The sequence below is a fragment of the Euprymna scolopes genome, chromosome 9 (assembly GCF_053919585.1).
Source record: "Euprymna scolopes isolate OS-2025 chromosome 9, ASM5391958v1, whole genome shotgun sequence".
Classification (NCBI taxonomy): Eukaryota; Metazoa; Mollusca; class Cephalopoda; order Sepiida; family Sepiolidae; genus Euprymna; species Euprymna scolopes.
The window spans coordinates 136,509,262-136,527,195 of NC_136490.1; the positions used below are offsets into that span (position 1 = coordinate 136,509,262).

General features: G+C 33.3%; 1 protein-coding gene across 1 annotated transcript in view; it reads right to left on the reverse strand.

Annotated features, from left to right (window-relative positions):
• The window catches only part of LOC145284864 (tRNA-uridine aminocarboxypropyltransferase 2-like), a 42,055-nt gene that overhangs the window by 11,548 nt on the left and 12,573 nt on the right, over nt 1-17,934 (reverse strand). The window contains exons 2-4 of the mRNA XM_080133867.1: nt 12,490-12,580; nt 6,877-6,971; nt 4,198-4,396 (exon numbers count right to left, since the gene is read on the reverse strand). Of these exons, the coding sequence (XP_079989993.1) occupies nt 4,198-4,396; nt 6,877-6,971; nt 12,490-12,580 (385 nt within the window). The remainder of the gene's footprint in view (nt 1-4,197; nt 4,397-6,876; nt 6,972-12,489; nt 12,581-17,934) is intronic.

Genomic DNA, 17,934 nt, shown 5'->3' on the forward strand with positions numbered 1-17,934 from the left:
TGTTTTTTTTTTGGCTTTTGGTTATGGCATTTGCAGTAAGTGTCAAAACATTGTTAATTCATACCCCACACAGCAGCAGCCATATAGCGCAATGGTGAGAAGCCTTGACTGTTATTTGGAGTTTCAATCATGGCTTGAGGCAGTTGCCTGTCTAGCTGCACTGATGAGCTGTGAACCAGTGAAACAGTACTATATCTGGATGACTAATATATATATATATATATATATATATATATATATATATGTTGTAATGTTTTTATTGTTATCTTCTAGTGATTACTTGTATCAAATAACTTCTGAGGCTTGAAGAGTTTCCTCCATTACATTTGCATTATTGTTTTTTTTAAGTTTCAATTCTGTCATAGTTAGCCATGCTGATGATCTGTCGTGATGGCAAAACACATGTCAATAGATAACTATTTTATCTATGAATAAATCTATACTCCTATGAATTTTTTTGTGTACTGGTATTCATATTAAAAACCCTTTTTTATATTCATTTAAGAAAATACAGCTTTCTTATAGATGGGTCGTGGAATTGCATTCATCTACAAAATATCTAGCTAATTTGCATATTCTTTTAAACATTCATTTTAATTAATTCCCCATGAGTTTTTCCGGCTTTCTTATGGGATGATCATCTTTAGTTTAGTTCATGCAGATATTCTACATGATTTATACTTTCGTAATATTTGCGTAAAAAGCATCACCATTTCAACAGAACAATCTAACGAGTAAAAATCTTCACATGTTTATTGTAATGAATGGAAAATAGAATATATTATTGACGGCTGAGCACTAGCAATTTCCGAGAAAATAATTATCTCAAGAAAAAAGCATTTTGTGAATATCTTATCAAAGAACGTTTGTTATATCTGTTGGAGTCTGTATAAAAACAAATAATGACGATGGAATAGCATGTAGGAAATTAGGTCAAACATGATGACAACACTAGTGTCTTTGTTAAAGGCCGGTTTTTGTTTCCATCAAATATACACCACCTCTTCAAATAAACCTTATCCACAAACAGAACATGAATATTAAAGCAGGTACTTATCTAGAAGTGTCCTTTTGTTAAAAAACAAAAATAAAGAAAAATCTGTATGACGTGCCTGTACATATGATGAAATGAAAAGATTCCAAAAAATTATGTAAATTAATCAAATAATTGTATTTTTATGAAAAAATAATTTTTAAGTGACTACTGGGAATTCATAGGTATTAGAACATAAATCTTTCAAGTTTGAATTATTGTTGAGTTATCTCCCTCTGTTTTTTTTTTTTTTTAAACTGTTTTCAAAATGGTGGACATGACAGCCACGCTACAGTTACTCATAAAATAAAACTACTTGATTACTTTGTGATTTTTGGAATATGATATTTTTGTTTTGCTACGAATACATGCATCATACAGATATATTTATTTTTGTTTTTTAATATAAGGGGAATTCTGAACAAGAACCTTAAAACTCTGCTGATGGCTTTTAATTTTCTTTTGCAAAAGGGATCACATGATCAGAATTCAAGAATGTACATTTCAAAGCTTGAAAGTTACTATAAAAAAAAAGAAGAAAAAAAGAAGGATGGACTGAGATAAAAGAGAATCCACAACTCCGCATTCGATATATATATATATATATTTCCCCCAAACCACTGGCCTTGATGGAGGGGAGACTAAAATTTGCTGCTATGGTTTCAAATGATCTGAAATAACAGCAAAGGAAGACTTGATTCCAAATATTTCTCATATGTTATATCTCCACTCTTTTGGAAATAGGATACGATTATGAATATCTTCAGTATCAAATAATCCTTATACACTGTGAAATTTACTTTATATATGAAAACCAAAGAAGGGAGATATAACATGAGAAATATTTGGAATCAAGTCTCCTCTTGCTGTTATTTCAGATCATTTAAAACAATAGCAGCAAGTTTTAGTGTCCTCTCCATTAAGGCCAGAGGTTTTGGGGAAATATCAGATATTTTGTAATTCATATGCAAAACTAGGAAAACAAATGACTATGATTGAAACATTTTATGGCTGTGAAAAAGTGCCAAAAATAGGTTATTGATGATAGATGACCCTTTAATGTTTGACCGTAAGGGCAGATATCACATAGCTCACTACACAATTCAGGTCATTACCTTTCCAACAAGCCTTTATTTGTTAAATTCTGATCAATAATCGCTGAAATTTGGAACTTATAAAATTGTCAAAAAAGGTGGTATATATACATATACTCATGAATAAATTTAATATTAAAATGCTTATATCTTTGGCTCTATGGGACGAAACTACATGAAAATTTGCAGATTATAATACTATTCTATGGTTAAAATTTCATGACATTTGGTAAAAGTTAACCTATATTTTCAAACCAATAAAATACGCCCAAATGTGCCTACATTTGTAGATATAGTGTCCTGGCAGGCTAGCTTTAGTTTTGCTGCTTTGGAATGAATTTTGCTTTGGGATTTTTTGCTTGGTTGTCTCCCCTGTGGTCTTGCCAGGCCACTAATATGATGATTTCTCTCATTTTTGCTAATTGCGATATGAAGAAATTGAACAAACACAAATTTTAAAATTATGGTGAGATAGAAACTCATGAATAAAAATAGGTAGTCGACCTTTGAGACCAAGTCTTTTAAAAAATCAAATATGGTAACATGATTTTCGTTCTCAATGTTTGAATATAAAGTAAGCGCGAAAGAAAACATCATTTTGAATTTTTTTTATTTGCATTTTGTAAATTCCATCTAGGAATTTTATCTAGATTTTCTTAAGGTCACTTTCACATGTGTTGTCATGAACCTCTCAACTAGTTGGATATTTTATTTATTCGTGGACTATTATCCTCATCTTTTATAGTTGTTTTATTTTTTTTAATGCAGTCCGTGGCGCAGTGGATAGAAACGTTTAATCTCTACACTTCTAGACGATCATTGTCTGAAGATAGCGGTTTTAATTCTTCCCAACGCCAGCCAGTGCATTAGTTAGCCAAAAATGTGGTGAGACAACAACAACTATGGAAGGCAGTAATTACTGAAGATACAGTTGAAGATTAAGCATTCCTATCCCGCCGCGGATAACCCAATGAAAGCCAGAGGAATAGTTGGCCGAAATGTAAAAAAAAAAAAAAAAAAAAAAAAAAACTTAAAAGAAGAGGATAATAGTCCACAAATAAATAAAATATATAAATTACTCCTCTCAAAAGAATTCCAATAATTAAATAATATTAGGTTGGATATTTTTTAAGCTGTTATAAAAAAACGGTCTAGGTCAGTGTCAATAATTCAATCATATACGGAGCATATAGTTATGGTTCTGAATTTTTGAGAGGAGAGATTATTTATATTACTTGTATTGATCAGACTACTGTTCTCATCTTGAATGTTATTTGTGCAGCATTTCGGTCAGATTGTCCTTCGACCGTCATCAGGCATGTCAGTTGTTTGGAAAAGAATGGAAAAAAGTTACTGGCTTTACAGAGATACAAAAGTATCTGCGGAGCTAATAGCTTTTCTCCCTACTTTTCCAAGCAACAACCAACATGCCTGATGACGGTCAAAAGACAATCAACATGAGAAGAATAGTCTGATCAATATAAGAAATATAAAAGTAATATAAACATATAGTTATGGTATTATGTAAAGTGGGTGATACCAGGTTTATTTTTCATTGAGTTATTAATTCCTAACCTCAACTGACCGTGCAAGGAAAGGAGAGCTAGAGTGGTTGGGTTAGGGTTGCAATATACAGTAGACAAACAACAAAATTAGAAAAAAACAGAAAAGATGGATTTTATTGTGGTGAAACGGGGTAGAGGAGGTCATCTTGTCCAAAGATCTCCAAGTTTTGTGTCATGTCAGAGATGAATACTGACAGAGACATTAACTTTGGATCAGAGTGAACTTGGAAGGAATGGTAGATAAGCAGAAGCTCCAATGCCTAAAGCTCCCAAATTGGGACTTCAACATTGGATGAATATTAAGGTCATACTCAAAACCATGCAAAGACACACAGAAGAAGAATGAAAGAGGCACGGAGACAGGCAAAAATGGGAGGGTGAAAGGAACAAAAAAAAAAAAAAAAGCAAGAAACAAAATTATCCAGTTTGGTAGATTGATGATTCTTGCATTTCTTCAAGTAGATAAAAAAAGTGGGAGGTGGAGAGGAGACGAGTGTGAAGTTACCTTTTGAGGCCATTTGACCATTGCATTTTGATGATAGAGTCCCCTGGCCTGAGCCCAGGTACCATCCAAAAGGACCAGATTGTAGCCAGTGTCAGGACCACCTGGAAGGTGTGGTAAGTCACAAATGTCAATTGCATCCACTCCGGGATACAATAAGATTGTATTGGGGGCCTTCATTACACTCGCCAAATCAGGATACCTGAAAACAAATCAACAAACATGAATTTATCTTCAAAAAGTCAAAGATAAATTTCACTTGTCTCAAATAGATCCAACAAGCCATAGATACTTAAAGCAATTTTTTGTTTTTGTGTAAAAAATTAATTTTCAATTATCTTCAAGCCCTACACACATTAGGATTTTGACTAAGGCAAAAAATGTCTTTAAATCAATTATAATGAATTATCCAATCAATTTATATGTGATTAGTTGTGCATTATTAGTGTTAATTTGGTTGTTTTATAGTCTATCAATCCTTTTTTTGGGGGGGGGGGGAGATTATTTAATGTCCAGTATTTTCAAAAAGAAGTTTTTTGTTTTTATTTTTCAAGTTCTTTATATCTTCCCATTCATGAGGATTGGTTGGATTGTTTTGTTTTATGGCATTGCAACTTTTTGGGGTTCAGTCATTTTAAGAGGATGAGGTTTTGTATTCTAACAGAATGTGTTTTATTGTGGGTGGGTTTTTACATTTGCATTTTGGTGGAGTCTGTTAAATAGCTGTGTCCAATGTATAACAAATGTGGATTTGTTTGTTTTGTATATTTCCAAGATTTTTTTTTAATTTCTTAATTTAGGTTTGTATAGGTAAGTATTGTTTTTTCATTTTAAAAATTTATTTGGAATTTCATGTCATATGTTAATGTTTTCATTTCTAATGATTATTTAGCTATTGTATCCACTTGGATTCTGATGTGGCTTTGTATCCTACAAAATATAATATTTTTGGTTTTGCAGACGGAATGTAATCTCTTTTCGGCATGTTAGAACAGATAATGAATTAAAAAAATTTTTTTTTTTCAGGAGAACAGAAAGTGAGCAATGGGGCTCCTTTTGACAGGCTTGTAATTCTCGCTTCCATTATTTTGTCCTTTAGTCCTCACACACGATGAGTCCTGTTTTTGAAAAAGAGGGAAAAATTGCTGTTTTTGGGGTTGGAATCTATCCATCTAACATTTATCATTGGCTAGTTATTGAGCTTGAAGTAGTATTTTGATTTTAGCTCCTTACATCAAATGGGTTAATGCCTTGTTTAGAGCAATTTCGATAAAAATTGTTATATATATATATATATATATATATATATATATATATATATATATATATAAGAATTACAATTAAGTTTACCAAGATAATCCAAAATAGCAAACTTAAAATATATTATAATTAAAGACTTAATATTTATAAAGTAATCCTAACCAGATGTAAAACCTCAATAAAACCAAATAGAAAATAGAGTTAAAATAAGAACAAAGAATTAATAGAACATGTTAAAAACACTTGAAGAAGAGTTAAAAACATATTTAATTTCCAAAAAGGAGACACAAATTAAGTGGATTGTCCTTAATCCATAGAGTTTCGAAATAAATACTTTCCTTCTCATCAGAGGGTAGGAATTAGCAAAATGCGGAATCAGATTTTGCTTGAAAAGTATTTAATGAAACTACAAGTAAGCCATAGAGCTTACTTGGTAAAAGTTTAAGAAAAATAATGAAGCAGAGGGAATGGGGGGCAAAAAAGAAAAATGATTTCACGTGAATAACTGGTCGGGTGAAGAGTAGAAAATCCAACAAGAAAAGTTGGTTTAACTTCCGTATCCAGAAGTAAAAATCCAAAGGAATCGCGTTACTGGAAGATATTTATGTAAAACAAATAAAATGTGTGTGTATATAAAGTTTTTATTTTTTGATATAAACTTTAATGCAAAGTCTATTGCGTGAAATTTGTAGTGTTTGACACTTTTTTTTTTTTTTTTCTTTTATGTTATGGGTAGTGTGGAGGAAAAGCATCCATCACAGAATTGACAATTACTCCTGAACTTAGCTTCTACCAGCTCATAACAATATATATATATATAAGTTTTTATCCTTGATATGGTCTTTAACGCAATTTTTCATGTTTTTAATAATGGATTTGTTTAATATTGTTGCACTGACTGTTCTTTATTTTTTTTTTTTTTAGTAAAGATGGTTTTGATTTTTTTTATCTTTGAGAATTTTTTAATGTAGTTTAAACGATGAGTTTTTGATTTTGAGGAGGTGTTTACTCTCATACTCATTATTGATTATCCATGATGTTAAGTTTAGTTGGTTTTGTTTATTTTGTTAAGCAATATATTAGATTTTTAAATTTCTTCTATTTATTAACCAAATGGTTAAATTTTATTGGTTACATTTCTGTTTATATTTTGGTGTCAGTGCATAATCATAAGCAAGATTATAAGCAAGATTAGAAAAGAATCACTTTAGATAGTATTGAGTGGTTAGACTTCTTGAGAGATATTACATTAAAAAACTGTAGAGTTTAAAGTATCATATATTAAAAAAACAACAACAACAAAAAAAACAAGTTTCTGTTATAGAAAAGCAAGTTACTGATGCGTTTTAGAAACATAACATAATTACAGTACAGTCAATGCAATAGTCGTAACAGGAATGAAAAAGGAAACATCAAACTTACTTTTCTGGAGAAAATCTTTTCCCTCGGATGATGTGACATTTTCCGGGTGGTAAGCTGTGGTACAACATAGGTCCTGTACGCAGACATTGGTTGTCCTGGCAGTGGGGAGAAAAAAATAATAATACTTGAATTATTTAACTGGAATAAGAACTTGACTAGTAATTGATGTAAATCTTAAATATAACCAGACAAACAGAATCAGGCAATTACAACACAATCTTTTACTTGTTTTCAATCAAGACAATTTGGTTTAATCCACTATAAAATAAAAATGTAAAAAACAAAAAAATAAAGACGCATTTCTCAAACTAATCAACATTTGCCAACATTAAACAAGCAACACACAATTGAATAGAAAATACAATATAACTAAAATGAAGGACAACATACTCCACATAAAAAAACACATGCATGTAGCTGCAAAAGTAAATCAGAATGTCATTTAAATGGAAAATGTCTGCAAAAAATATTTTGGTTCTTGTCCAGAATTCTCCCCATATTAAAAACTAAAATAAAAAAAGATCTGTATTCTATACATACCCGTGATAAAACGAAAATATCATATTCCAAAAACACAAAACAAAAAAAAAAAAAACACAAATTGAAATAATTTTTAATCAATTAATGGGAATTCATAGGCATTACAACATAAATCTTGCAAGTTTGAATTATTGTTCAGTTGTTTCCATTTCTAATTTTTAGATGGTTTTCAAAATTGCGGACAAGACAGCCGCTTTTCGGTTATTCATAAAATTTGATTTTTTATTTAAAAATAAAGCTACTTGATTTATTCATATGATTTTTGGGATATGATATTTTCATTTCGTCATGGATAGGTACATCATACAGACTTTCCTTTTTTTTTTATCAAGGGGAATAATTCTGGACAAGAACCTAAATGTTAAAATGTTTTAAAGATACAAAAATATACAGAAAAATTATACATCAGAGTGACAGAGGATCTTCTGACAGAACAGCATTTAATAACAGAAATCTGAACACAACATAATATTTTCTAGAGTTTTACTTATTATATCGAATTGAAAGAGATTTTGAAAGAAAGGAAGAAGCTGATTCAACTCACGTAAGGTGAATATCACTGGCATATACACAGATGATTTATTTACAGAGAAAGGAAGGAGAGACAGACTTTTTTTTTATTGTCGTTTAACCAAAAACAAGGCACATAGCCACTTAGTCATGAGGGGTTATTATTTGGGACCAGATTTGCAGGGATATCATTTAGGGAGTTGAGCAGTGAGATGTCTGTTCAAATTACACTTGAATTTCTGTATGTCAGTACAGTCAGGGAAGCAGGGATCTGGAATGAAATTCCAAAATGCAACAGTCTGAGGGAAAAAACTATTCGAGTAGAAAGCTTTACTGCATCTAGGGATCTCTACTACGTAGGTGTAGGATTTTGCTATTTGTCAGGTTTGTCAAGGATATTGTTGTTGAGGGAGTACTAATGCTCAGAGTTCGTCAGAACACTTGCCATTGGAATACTTGTAAAACGGACACAAGGATGTCATGTTTCAGCGATGGAACAGAAGTTCGAGTTTAATTGATAGTTCAGGACCTATTAAGTTGGTGACTCTTTTTTAACCCTGTTCTAGGAGTGAGAGACTAGTGACAGATACACCAGCCTAGATGTGGCCACAACACTCCATGCATGAGCGAACCATGGCCTTGTAGAGATACAGGATACTCTTAGGTGTGAGTAGCCTTTTAGTATGGTAAAGAAAGCCCACCTTCTTCACAGCAGCCTTGGCAATTACTTCAATGTAGTTGTTCCAATTCATGTCGTCTGTGAATGTTAACCCAAGGAGCTTAAGGGAAGTACTTTCAGGCAGTGTATCATTAGCCATGGCAATTAGTGGTTGAGAAGGTTTCTTGTAATTATTAAAGGAAATAAGTTTAGTCTTGGCAGCCTTGAACGTTACCAACCAGTTATGGCCTCATTCCACTACAGACTGGCAGTCTTCCTCTAAATTTTTACCAATTTCATTAGATATGTGTTCATTAGTTTTACCTTTGTGTCTGTTATAGAGCATGGTGTCATCAGCAAATGTCTCCATCTCTTTTAAAACTTTATTCATGTATGTGTTCTTTAAAAAGATTTAATTTGAGTATTTGTTGTTTTTAATGGGGTGGGTGGCTAAATGTTACCTGGATTAATTTTTTTTTTTTTTACCTCACATGTAACAACATTCAGTTCTTATTAATTTTCTTCTATAATATAAATTGTCTGTTTAAATGTATGTATGTATGTATGTTTGTATGTCTGCCTAAAACTTTCGACAGAGGCGACAGATTTTCACAAGATCGGTATCATTTTGAAGCTTGACGCCTCGGGCGATAAATATAAAAAAATTGGGCAAAAACATTCCTTCACCCTCAACTGAGCAGTTTTCTACAAGGAGGGGTCGATTTTTTGCAAGTCATCATATGGATTGGATTGACTTTGCCTAATTTTAATGTTCCGAACTTCCGGTCGCGTCAGGTTTTCTTTCACTTTCTTTTCCACTTTTGCATCACGGGTTCGAGCCTGCCTACCTACTACCACTTTTTTTTTTTTTTTTGCTTAACACACCTCCGGACACCAAGGCTAGTAAAAAAATAAATTACTCCTCTCCCGGGTAATGCAAGGTAGACCTATTAATTTAAAATAAAATAAAAAAGATTGCACTCATAACTTTGTTGCAAATAAGGAAAAATAAATATTTTGGTGATTTTGAAACAGATATATTTATCTTCTATTTAACTTCGGCAGCTTAACTTTGGAAACAAAATTTTTGGATTTAACTCAGTTCAACACAAATTCTAAGAATTTGTGAAAGAAATAAAATAATATTGCAAAATAAAACTATTTTTTATATCAAATTTAAAAAATAAATAAAAATGTTTTTTCTTTTCAAAACCAATATACAAATTAGTTAACCTTAAGACTGATATCACATATACATAAAATGATATAGTATATACAATGATTAAGTTGAAATGTAGCATTTTTACTTAATTATAAGTATGAGAAATATGCCAAACTTTTGCTTTTATTCATTTAAATTTTCTTTAAAGTCAAAATCAACAAATAGTTCATAGTTCAAGAGAATTAATTCATTTAAATTACGTTCCTTGAATTAGAAACGCATTTTTACTTTTGTCAAATTAGTAGTAAGCGATTATAAAACTAAAGAGCGTACACATTTTATGTTTCTTGTCTATATATAATGTTGAAAAATATGCATTGACTCATTTAAAAAAAAAAGAAAAAAAAGATAGTATTTACTACTAATCGAATATTTATGAAATAAAAAAAATTAAAATAAGAATCATTTTTCTCTAATCCCTTCTTTCACATGACAACACTGAGTTGATACAGATAGTCAATTTAATTTCTTTAATCAATAAAAATCTCACATTTGAATAATTAATGAAAATTAAAAGAAAAAAAAATTTATTTAGAAACGAGAAACCAAATTTTTATGGAGAACAAGTAACTAATGAAAACTGGAGGTGTTCGATCACTGCTGTTTGTTTTGCATCCTTTGTGTTCATTGGCAGCAGATTATCTCAAATGCTGTTGTTCATTCTTGCTGCAACATATCCTCTTTGCAGCTTTCCTTTCAAAATGTCTTTGTTGGTTTGGTCATGTTGTTTGTCATAATCCAGATGATTTCATCAACCAATGTCAATGAACCGGCCTTTCCTCAGGATTGAAAAAAATGACATGGAAGTCAGTTGATAACTTTGTTCAAAACAGTGAAACATGGTACTTGAGCTGATCCTGTATTCGCATGATGTACGTACCTATGATGGAACGAGAATGTCATATTCCAAAAATTACGTAAATTGATCAAGTAATTTTATTTTTAACAAAGAAAATCAAATTTTACGAATAAGCAAATGTGACCGTTTCGCATCACCATCTTAAAGAAACAAGGGCAGATAACTTGACAATAATTCAAATTTGCAAGATCAGTCTTGTAATGCTTATGATTTCCCATTAATCGCTTTAAATTGTTTAAAAATAGTTTTCTTTATAAACATAAAACTATGATCAATTTATGTGAATATTGGAATATGATATTTTCGTTCATGTACATCAAAAATTTTTCTGTATCTTTGTTTTATTTTTTTTAATATAGGGAGAATTTTGGACAACCATACAAAAGAAGAAAAAAAATCTCAAGCAGTGGCACATCGGCACCAATGTAAATTCATGGAGAAATTTACTTTGTACAATCATAGCCAAAGTCCAACTGACTGTGATAAAATGCCTCGTTGCCGCTCTTAGCAAGTAATAAGAGTGTGAAAGGAACTTAACTCAATTTTCTGGATAAGTTTGTGTAGCGTGTAAGTTCTGGATTATAACCAAAATCCTTATATGTTGGCAGGTCTCATGATGATGACACGACCATCTATGGCAACACATCAAAGGCCATAGATGACAAAGTTCTATCCGATTCTCTCTCTTCTGATCTTGAGCGCGTGGTACAAAGGGGGAAGACGTGGCTGGTTACTTTTAATGCATCTAAAACCAAGCTTCTATCTTTACATCATCAATGCTCTGATCCCCATTTGGCATCAACTGAAATGGATGGCTCTCGTCTTGGGGAGGCTCCATGTTTTGACAAGCTTCTGGGATTGACCTTTACTCCTGACCTGAAATGGAACACATACATCAAATCTGTTGCCAAGGTCGCTGGAAAAATGGTGGGATCCTTCTACCGTTGCAGTAGATATCTCACTGCTGATGCAATTCTCTATCTATATAAAAGCCAAGTACATCCAAGGATGGAGTACTTCTGCCATATCTGGACAGGAGCTGCTAAAAACAGCCTATCCTGCCTTGACAGATTACAAAATAGACTTCGTAGCCTAGTGGGGGATGCCCTTTTCTCTTCCCTGCAACCTCTCTTCCACAGAAGGGACATTGTGAGCCTGTCTTTGTTTTATCGTTATTTCCATGGCAAGTGCTCGTCTGAGCTCCAATCTTTGGTCCCCCGTTGCCAATCTTTCACAAAAACACCCCTCTAGCTGAAACCACTGTCAGTAATTTTCCCCACTCTTTATCTGTGCCTAAATCAAAACGTAGATTCCATGAACAAAGCTTCTTTCTTAGAAGTGCATGCCTGTGGAACTCTTCCGTATGCCTGTTTTCCACCTGACTACAACTTGGATGTTTTCAAGTCCAACATAAACAAATTCCTGATAAATCGCCCCCCTTAAGTAAGACACTTTATCAAATCTTCATTACTAACGATTACTAGGATATTATCCCATTGATTACTGTACACGCAATAACCCTTATCCCCGAGTGGCCTCCGGGCTTTGATAAGTGGTGACATCCATGTAAAAAAAAAAAAAAAAAAAAAGATGGTGCTGGTTTTGATAAAAAGCCTGTTTTCAGAGAAGGGGGACGATTTGGAGTTGTGAGTTTGGGACGCAACATGTATACATACAGTACAGAGGCAGTTTTAACCACAAAATTGTCAGGTGAAAGTACAGAAACGTTAACAATTTATTTTTATATAATTAACTACATCTAAAAAGAAATGTTAATTGACCAAAATGAAGAAAGGGGAATGCTAAAAATCAAGTAAAACTTACTTCAAATGGATGCTGCAAAACATAGACAGTAGTTGACAGTTGAATGGGTTCTCGTGGCAAATACGGGCACCAGCAGACAGTGAGGGGCCGACTATAGAAAAAAAATAGAAAAAAAAACAAACAAAAAACAAAACATAAGTAGTGATTAAATAAAACAATAAGCCTGAAAATTTTTTTATGTAGCATCTGTTTTGCTAGCAATTAAAATTAAAGAACATACAAATTGAACATGTTTCAACATCTTTTATTGTAAAGAAGATTAGAAAGTGGACCTTGGGTTCACTTTTGGCATAACTCTTGCTTTCCTTATTTTGTGCTTTAGTCCTCATATTCCATTAGTGTTAATGTTAAAGGATTCTTTTTGGATCTGCTTCCACCCAAACTTGGGGTTTATCACTAACCCTGAGTACAAGTGGTAACAGAGGGTTATTTTCTTTTATCTTCCTCCCAACAAAATACACACAATTTATCTCCCTTTACAATCCCTCAAAAATCTGTTTATACGCCCTTTAAACGTTATTTTGTAAGACACTGACCTGCAAATGGGGGATCATTTTACATGTAATTTATATGCGAAACTGATATCTTCTTAAAAAAAAAAAAAAAAAATCATTTTTTCAGCTGACAACATAGGGACAAAGTTTACTCCAAAATAAGAAAATAGAAAATAATTTGGTAATTTAAGTTTGTGTCATTAATTCAATGCAAATGTTTCTTAAAATTAAAAAAAAAAAAAAAATCAAACAAAATTGATCGTTTGACTTAAAATTTGTGCTAAAATAAAGCTAAACTAATTTAATAATTTTACAGTATAAACAACAAAAAGAAGTGGTTAAAAAAACAAACAAACAAACAAAAAAACAATACATATGCAACAAATAAATGTTGTCAAATAGTTTAAAACATTACCCCGAAACAAGGAATCTTCTATGTTCTAGTGTGCTCAGTAAAAATAGCACTAGTAAATAAATTTACAAAGTATTGTTGCCACATCTGGGCTGGTGCATTTACCATTAGTCTCTCACTCATAAACAGGATCCAAAAAAAAAAAAAAAAAATTCTATCTACTTGGATAAGTTTTTTTCGTGTTTTAATTCATTTTAAAACATTTATTTCGAAACACAAGTAGTGCCAAGCCAAGTTTTAAGTTAGAAAGAAGAAAAAAAGAAATGGCTGACATGATATGATCATTTAGGGAATCTCAATAATTGCTCAAAACTTGAACAAAATACTGGTAAAAACCCACTTACTGTGACATTTGGTATGATTTGGATGAACAGATATCCACTAGTATTTGTTTTAAATTTTTGAGTGATTATCTATTTTTTATATAGTTTTTGAAGAGTTTTTCATTTAGTTGTCTACTGGGACATGACCCTCCATTATATATCTATATCTATAATATCAAGCTGAGCGTCTGTGTGTGTGTGTCTGGTCACGAATATGCTCCTATATGGTTGACTATTATAGAAAACTAATCACATATAATGATAGAAGATGTATCAAGACACAGGAATGGGTATGTTTGATGATTCATTAAAATTGTGGGGTCTGCGTACGCGCCTGGTCCACAAAGTATGGAAATAAAAAATAAAAAAATAAAAAAAAACATTTACAAGTGTTTTTGATATAGATGTACATAATAATACTTTGATAAGTATGTTTTAACTTAAATAAGGATGGTATAATAAAATTGTGGGGTCTGCGTTCACGCCTGGCCTCCATAGAATGGAAATAAGCACAAACTTTAATAAAGACTTTTCATATCTATCTGCGTAAGTATACTTTGATAATTATGTTTCAGTTTGAAGAAATATGGTATAATAAAATTATGGGGTGTTCGTTCGTGCCTGACCTCCACAGAATGGAAATATGTCACAAAGTTTAACAAAGTTTTTTAATATAGATCCACAGAATATTATGATAAGTGTTTCAGTGTGAACAGGCATGGTATAATAAATTATGGGGTTTATCTATTTTATTTTTACTTTCATCATATTTTGCTTTAGTTTTGATACCCCCAAATTCGAAGCTATCTCTTTACAACCCTTCCTTTTCATAACCTATCATACTTTCATAAATCAGAGTACATTTTCTGTAGGCCGTTTTTGAACCCAGTCAACGACGGGTACTTTTGCTAGTATATATGCACACACACACACACACACACACACACACACTCCTATATATTTGTTTTTTTTTTGTATTAATATTCATATTAAAAACCCTTTTTTGGTCCCCCGACAAAAGGAGGGTAGACCTGTAAATTCACCCTTGTCCATTCGCACTTTTCTCAATAACCCTTATCCCTGAGTGGCTTCCAGGCCTTGATAAGTGGTGATCACTGTGTAAAAAAAAACAAAAAAAAACAAAAAAACTACGTCTTGGAATTTTTTCAAATTTTGCACACACAGTAAGCATGACATGAGTAAAAAAGTAACAGAACGGATTTTCTGGGAAAAATCCAGTTGCCCCCCCCCCCTCTCGGGGGTGGGGTGCCTTTCAGTTTAAAATGGCTAAAATAGACACTTTTGATCTTATTAAAAAAAATAAAAAATTGATGCCTTAGATTTTTATAAAACTTTCTGAAAAGTTGTAACTAACTGATTTGTATATAATTTTGTTTGTCTATACTTCACGATAACTCTTAGGTGTGCCCCAGGGGCGCTTTTAGAGCTAATAAAACACTCCATTTTTGGGACTATATTACCATATTTGTCCAAAATTTTCTGCATATGTCTATTAAGCAGTTTTGCATGGTGCTGAACTCAAAATTAAATATGTTAAGGCCGTGTGGATTTTGGGGGCTAAATGGAGGGGGGGGGCAAATGATGGACTTAGTCACTTCTTTTTTTGCATGGTGCAGAACTAAAATTTATATTTGTTAAGGCCTAAAACTGAACCGTTTGTTCATTTTTATCAGGATTTGACATCCCCTGGGGACTTCTGGGGCAAAATGTGACACAAGGTTGTTTTTAATGTGGGTTCTTGGCCCGAAGGCCAAGAAAGAAAAAAAAAGGTAAGCCTTTTTTCTATTTATTTAAAAAGGAAATACAACTTTCTTATATATGGGTCATGGAATTGCATTCGCAAGATCTAGCTAATTTGCATATTTTTTTAAAACATTTATCTTAATTAATTTGCTACTAGTTTTTTCGATTTTGTTACGGGATGATCATCTTTAATTAACTATTACGTGTAATAATATTCATGCAGCTATTCTACGATTTATACTTGTGTAAAAGGTTTATAGTAAACACAAAACTCTTTCCATATATGCATGCATATATATATTTGTTTAAAAAAATTTGCCTATCAAACTCCTACAGTTTTTGGTCTACAGACATGAAACTTAATATATAAGGTATTTTAATTTTTAGCCTTGCAGCAAACGTTTTCATAGCTCAGTCATTAATGGCAGAGGACAAAATAAATTGTAAGCTAAATGTTTCTGTTTCAATTCTCGGTGGTTGCGTATAAGTAATTTAAAAAATTAAAAAAAAAAAATCATTAGTTAATTAAAAATTTAACATATATATACACGAGGGGCATGCAATAAGTAATGCTCCTGACCCACTTCCCATAGCAGTAGAGCAACAAAACTTGGCACAGTTATTGGTCTTTCTCTACATAGGAAACACTCAGAGTTATGCATTTCTCCCATCGTTTGATGCAGTTCTGGAGACCGTTTTTGTAGAACACCCCAGGTTGGTCCTCCAACCACGACGTGACTTCAGAAATCAAGGCTGCATCATCTGGGAAACGCTTTCCTTTCAAAAACAACTTGATGGCTGGGAAGAGGTGAAAGTCAGAGGGTGCAAGGTCAGGAGAGTAGGGAGGATGGGGAAGGATTTCATAACCACATGCCTGTGCTTCTGATCTGGCGACATGCGAGTTGTGGACCGGAGCGTTGTCCTGCAGGAGGAGGGTACCTCTGCTGATCTTGCCCCGCCTCTTGATTTCCCTTAATTTCCTCAAAACTGAAGCATAATAGGCTCTTGTAATTGTGGTACCCTTTGCCAGGAAATCTGTCATCACTACTCCATTCTGGTCTCATAAGACTGTGAGCATCACCTTGCCAGCGAAAGGCTGCACCCTTGCTTTCTTTGGAGGTCGGGATCCAAGTGCTTCCATTGCATTGACTGGGCTTTAGTGTCTGGATCATAGTGATGGAGCCAGGTTTCATCCTGTGTAATCAGTCTTTTAAAAAACTTTGACTCATCTTCTTGGCACATCTCCAAATTCATCCTCAAGCACTCGACGCGTTCTCACTTCTGGAATGGTGTGAGCAACCTGGGAATTCATCTGGCAGACACCTTATGCATATACAAATGGTCATGAATGATAGTTTCCACAGACCCTGTACTAATCTTGATATCTTGGGCTATTTAGTGAATAGTAATGCGCCGGTCTTCCAAAATGGCAGCCTACACTTGATGAACCGATGCCTCATCAATGGCAGTAGGGGGGGGGGGCGATCAGGTCCGGGAGCCGTTTCCACAGACTTCCGGCCATGTTTGAATTCACGATGCCAGCATTTTACAAGGTCATATGATGGGGCATTATCACCATAAGTTTCTTTCATTTTATCAAAAGTCTCCTGTGGCGTGCATCCTTTCAAATACAAAAACCGGCATTCAACAGGCTCTATTTCACACCTGACTCAGTTCAAACACCTGTAAAACAGAAACCACAATTTGTTCAGAGCTGTAATTTGCCACATAACCCACAGAGATATAAATCATTGCACAGGCAAAATTTCAGCTGGATCAGACAACTGGAAGTGGGTCAAGGGCATTACTTATTACACACCCCTCGTATTGGGTCCAATATAATATAATAATAAATACGAAATCTGCATTAATCAAAATATATTTAAGCATACTTTACGACCGGGCAATGCCGGGTACCCTGCTAGTGTGTGTGTGTGTGTGTGTGTGTGAGGTGCCTTCAATAAGTTTCCAGACTTTTTTCATATGAGCACTTTTATTGATAGTACACATAAAACTCTAGTTCCCTTCAAAGTAATCTCCTCCGGCTGCAATGCACTTGTACTACTTAAAACAATTCTGGAAGGCCACATGAAAGCCCTCTTGTGTGAGCGTGTCAATAATCTTCATCACAGCCTCTTTCATCTCCTCAATTGTCTCGTAACGCCAACCTCTAAGGTTTTCCTTGAGCTTAGGGAATAACCAAAAGTCACAGGGAGCAAGGTCTGGATTATAAGGATGGTGAGGAACTGTCTTGATGCCCATCTTGGTCAAATAGACTACGACAAGGATGGAATTGTGGACTGCATCCTTTGGACACACTTGGTGCAAATCCTGTGCATTTCCAGTTCCTTGTTAATAATTTTGTGTACAGTTCCCACACTGAAATCAAACTGTGAACTTATCGTCTATAGACACATGACGGTCCTTATCCATGAAATTCTTTATTTGACCA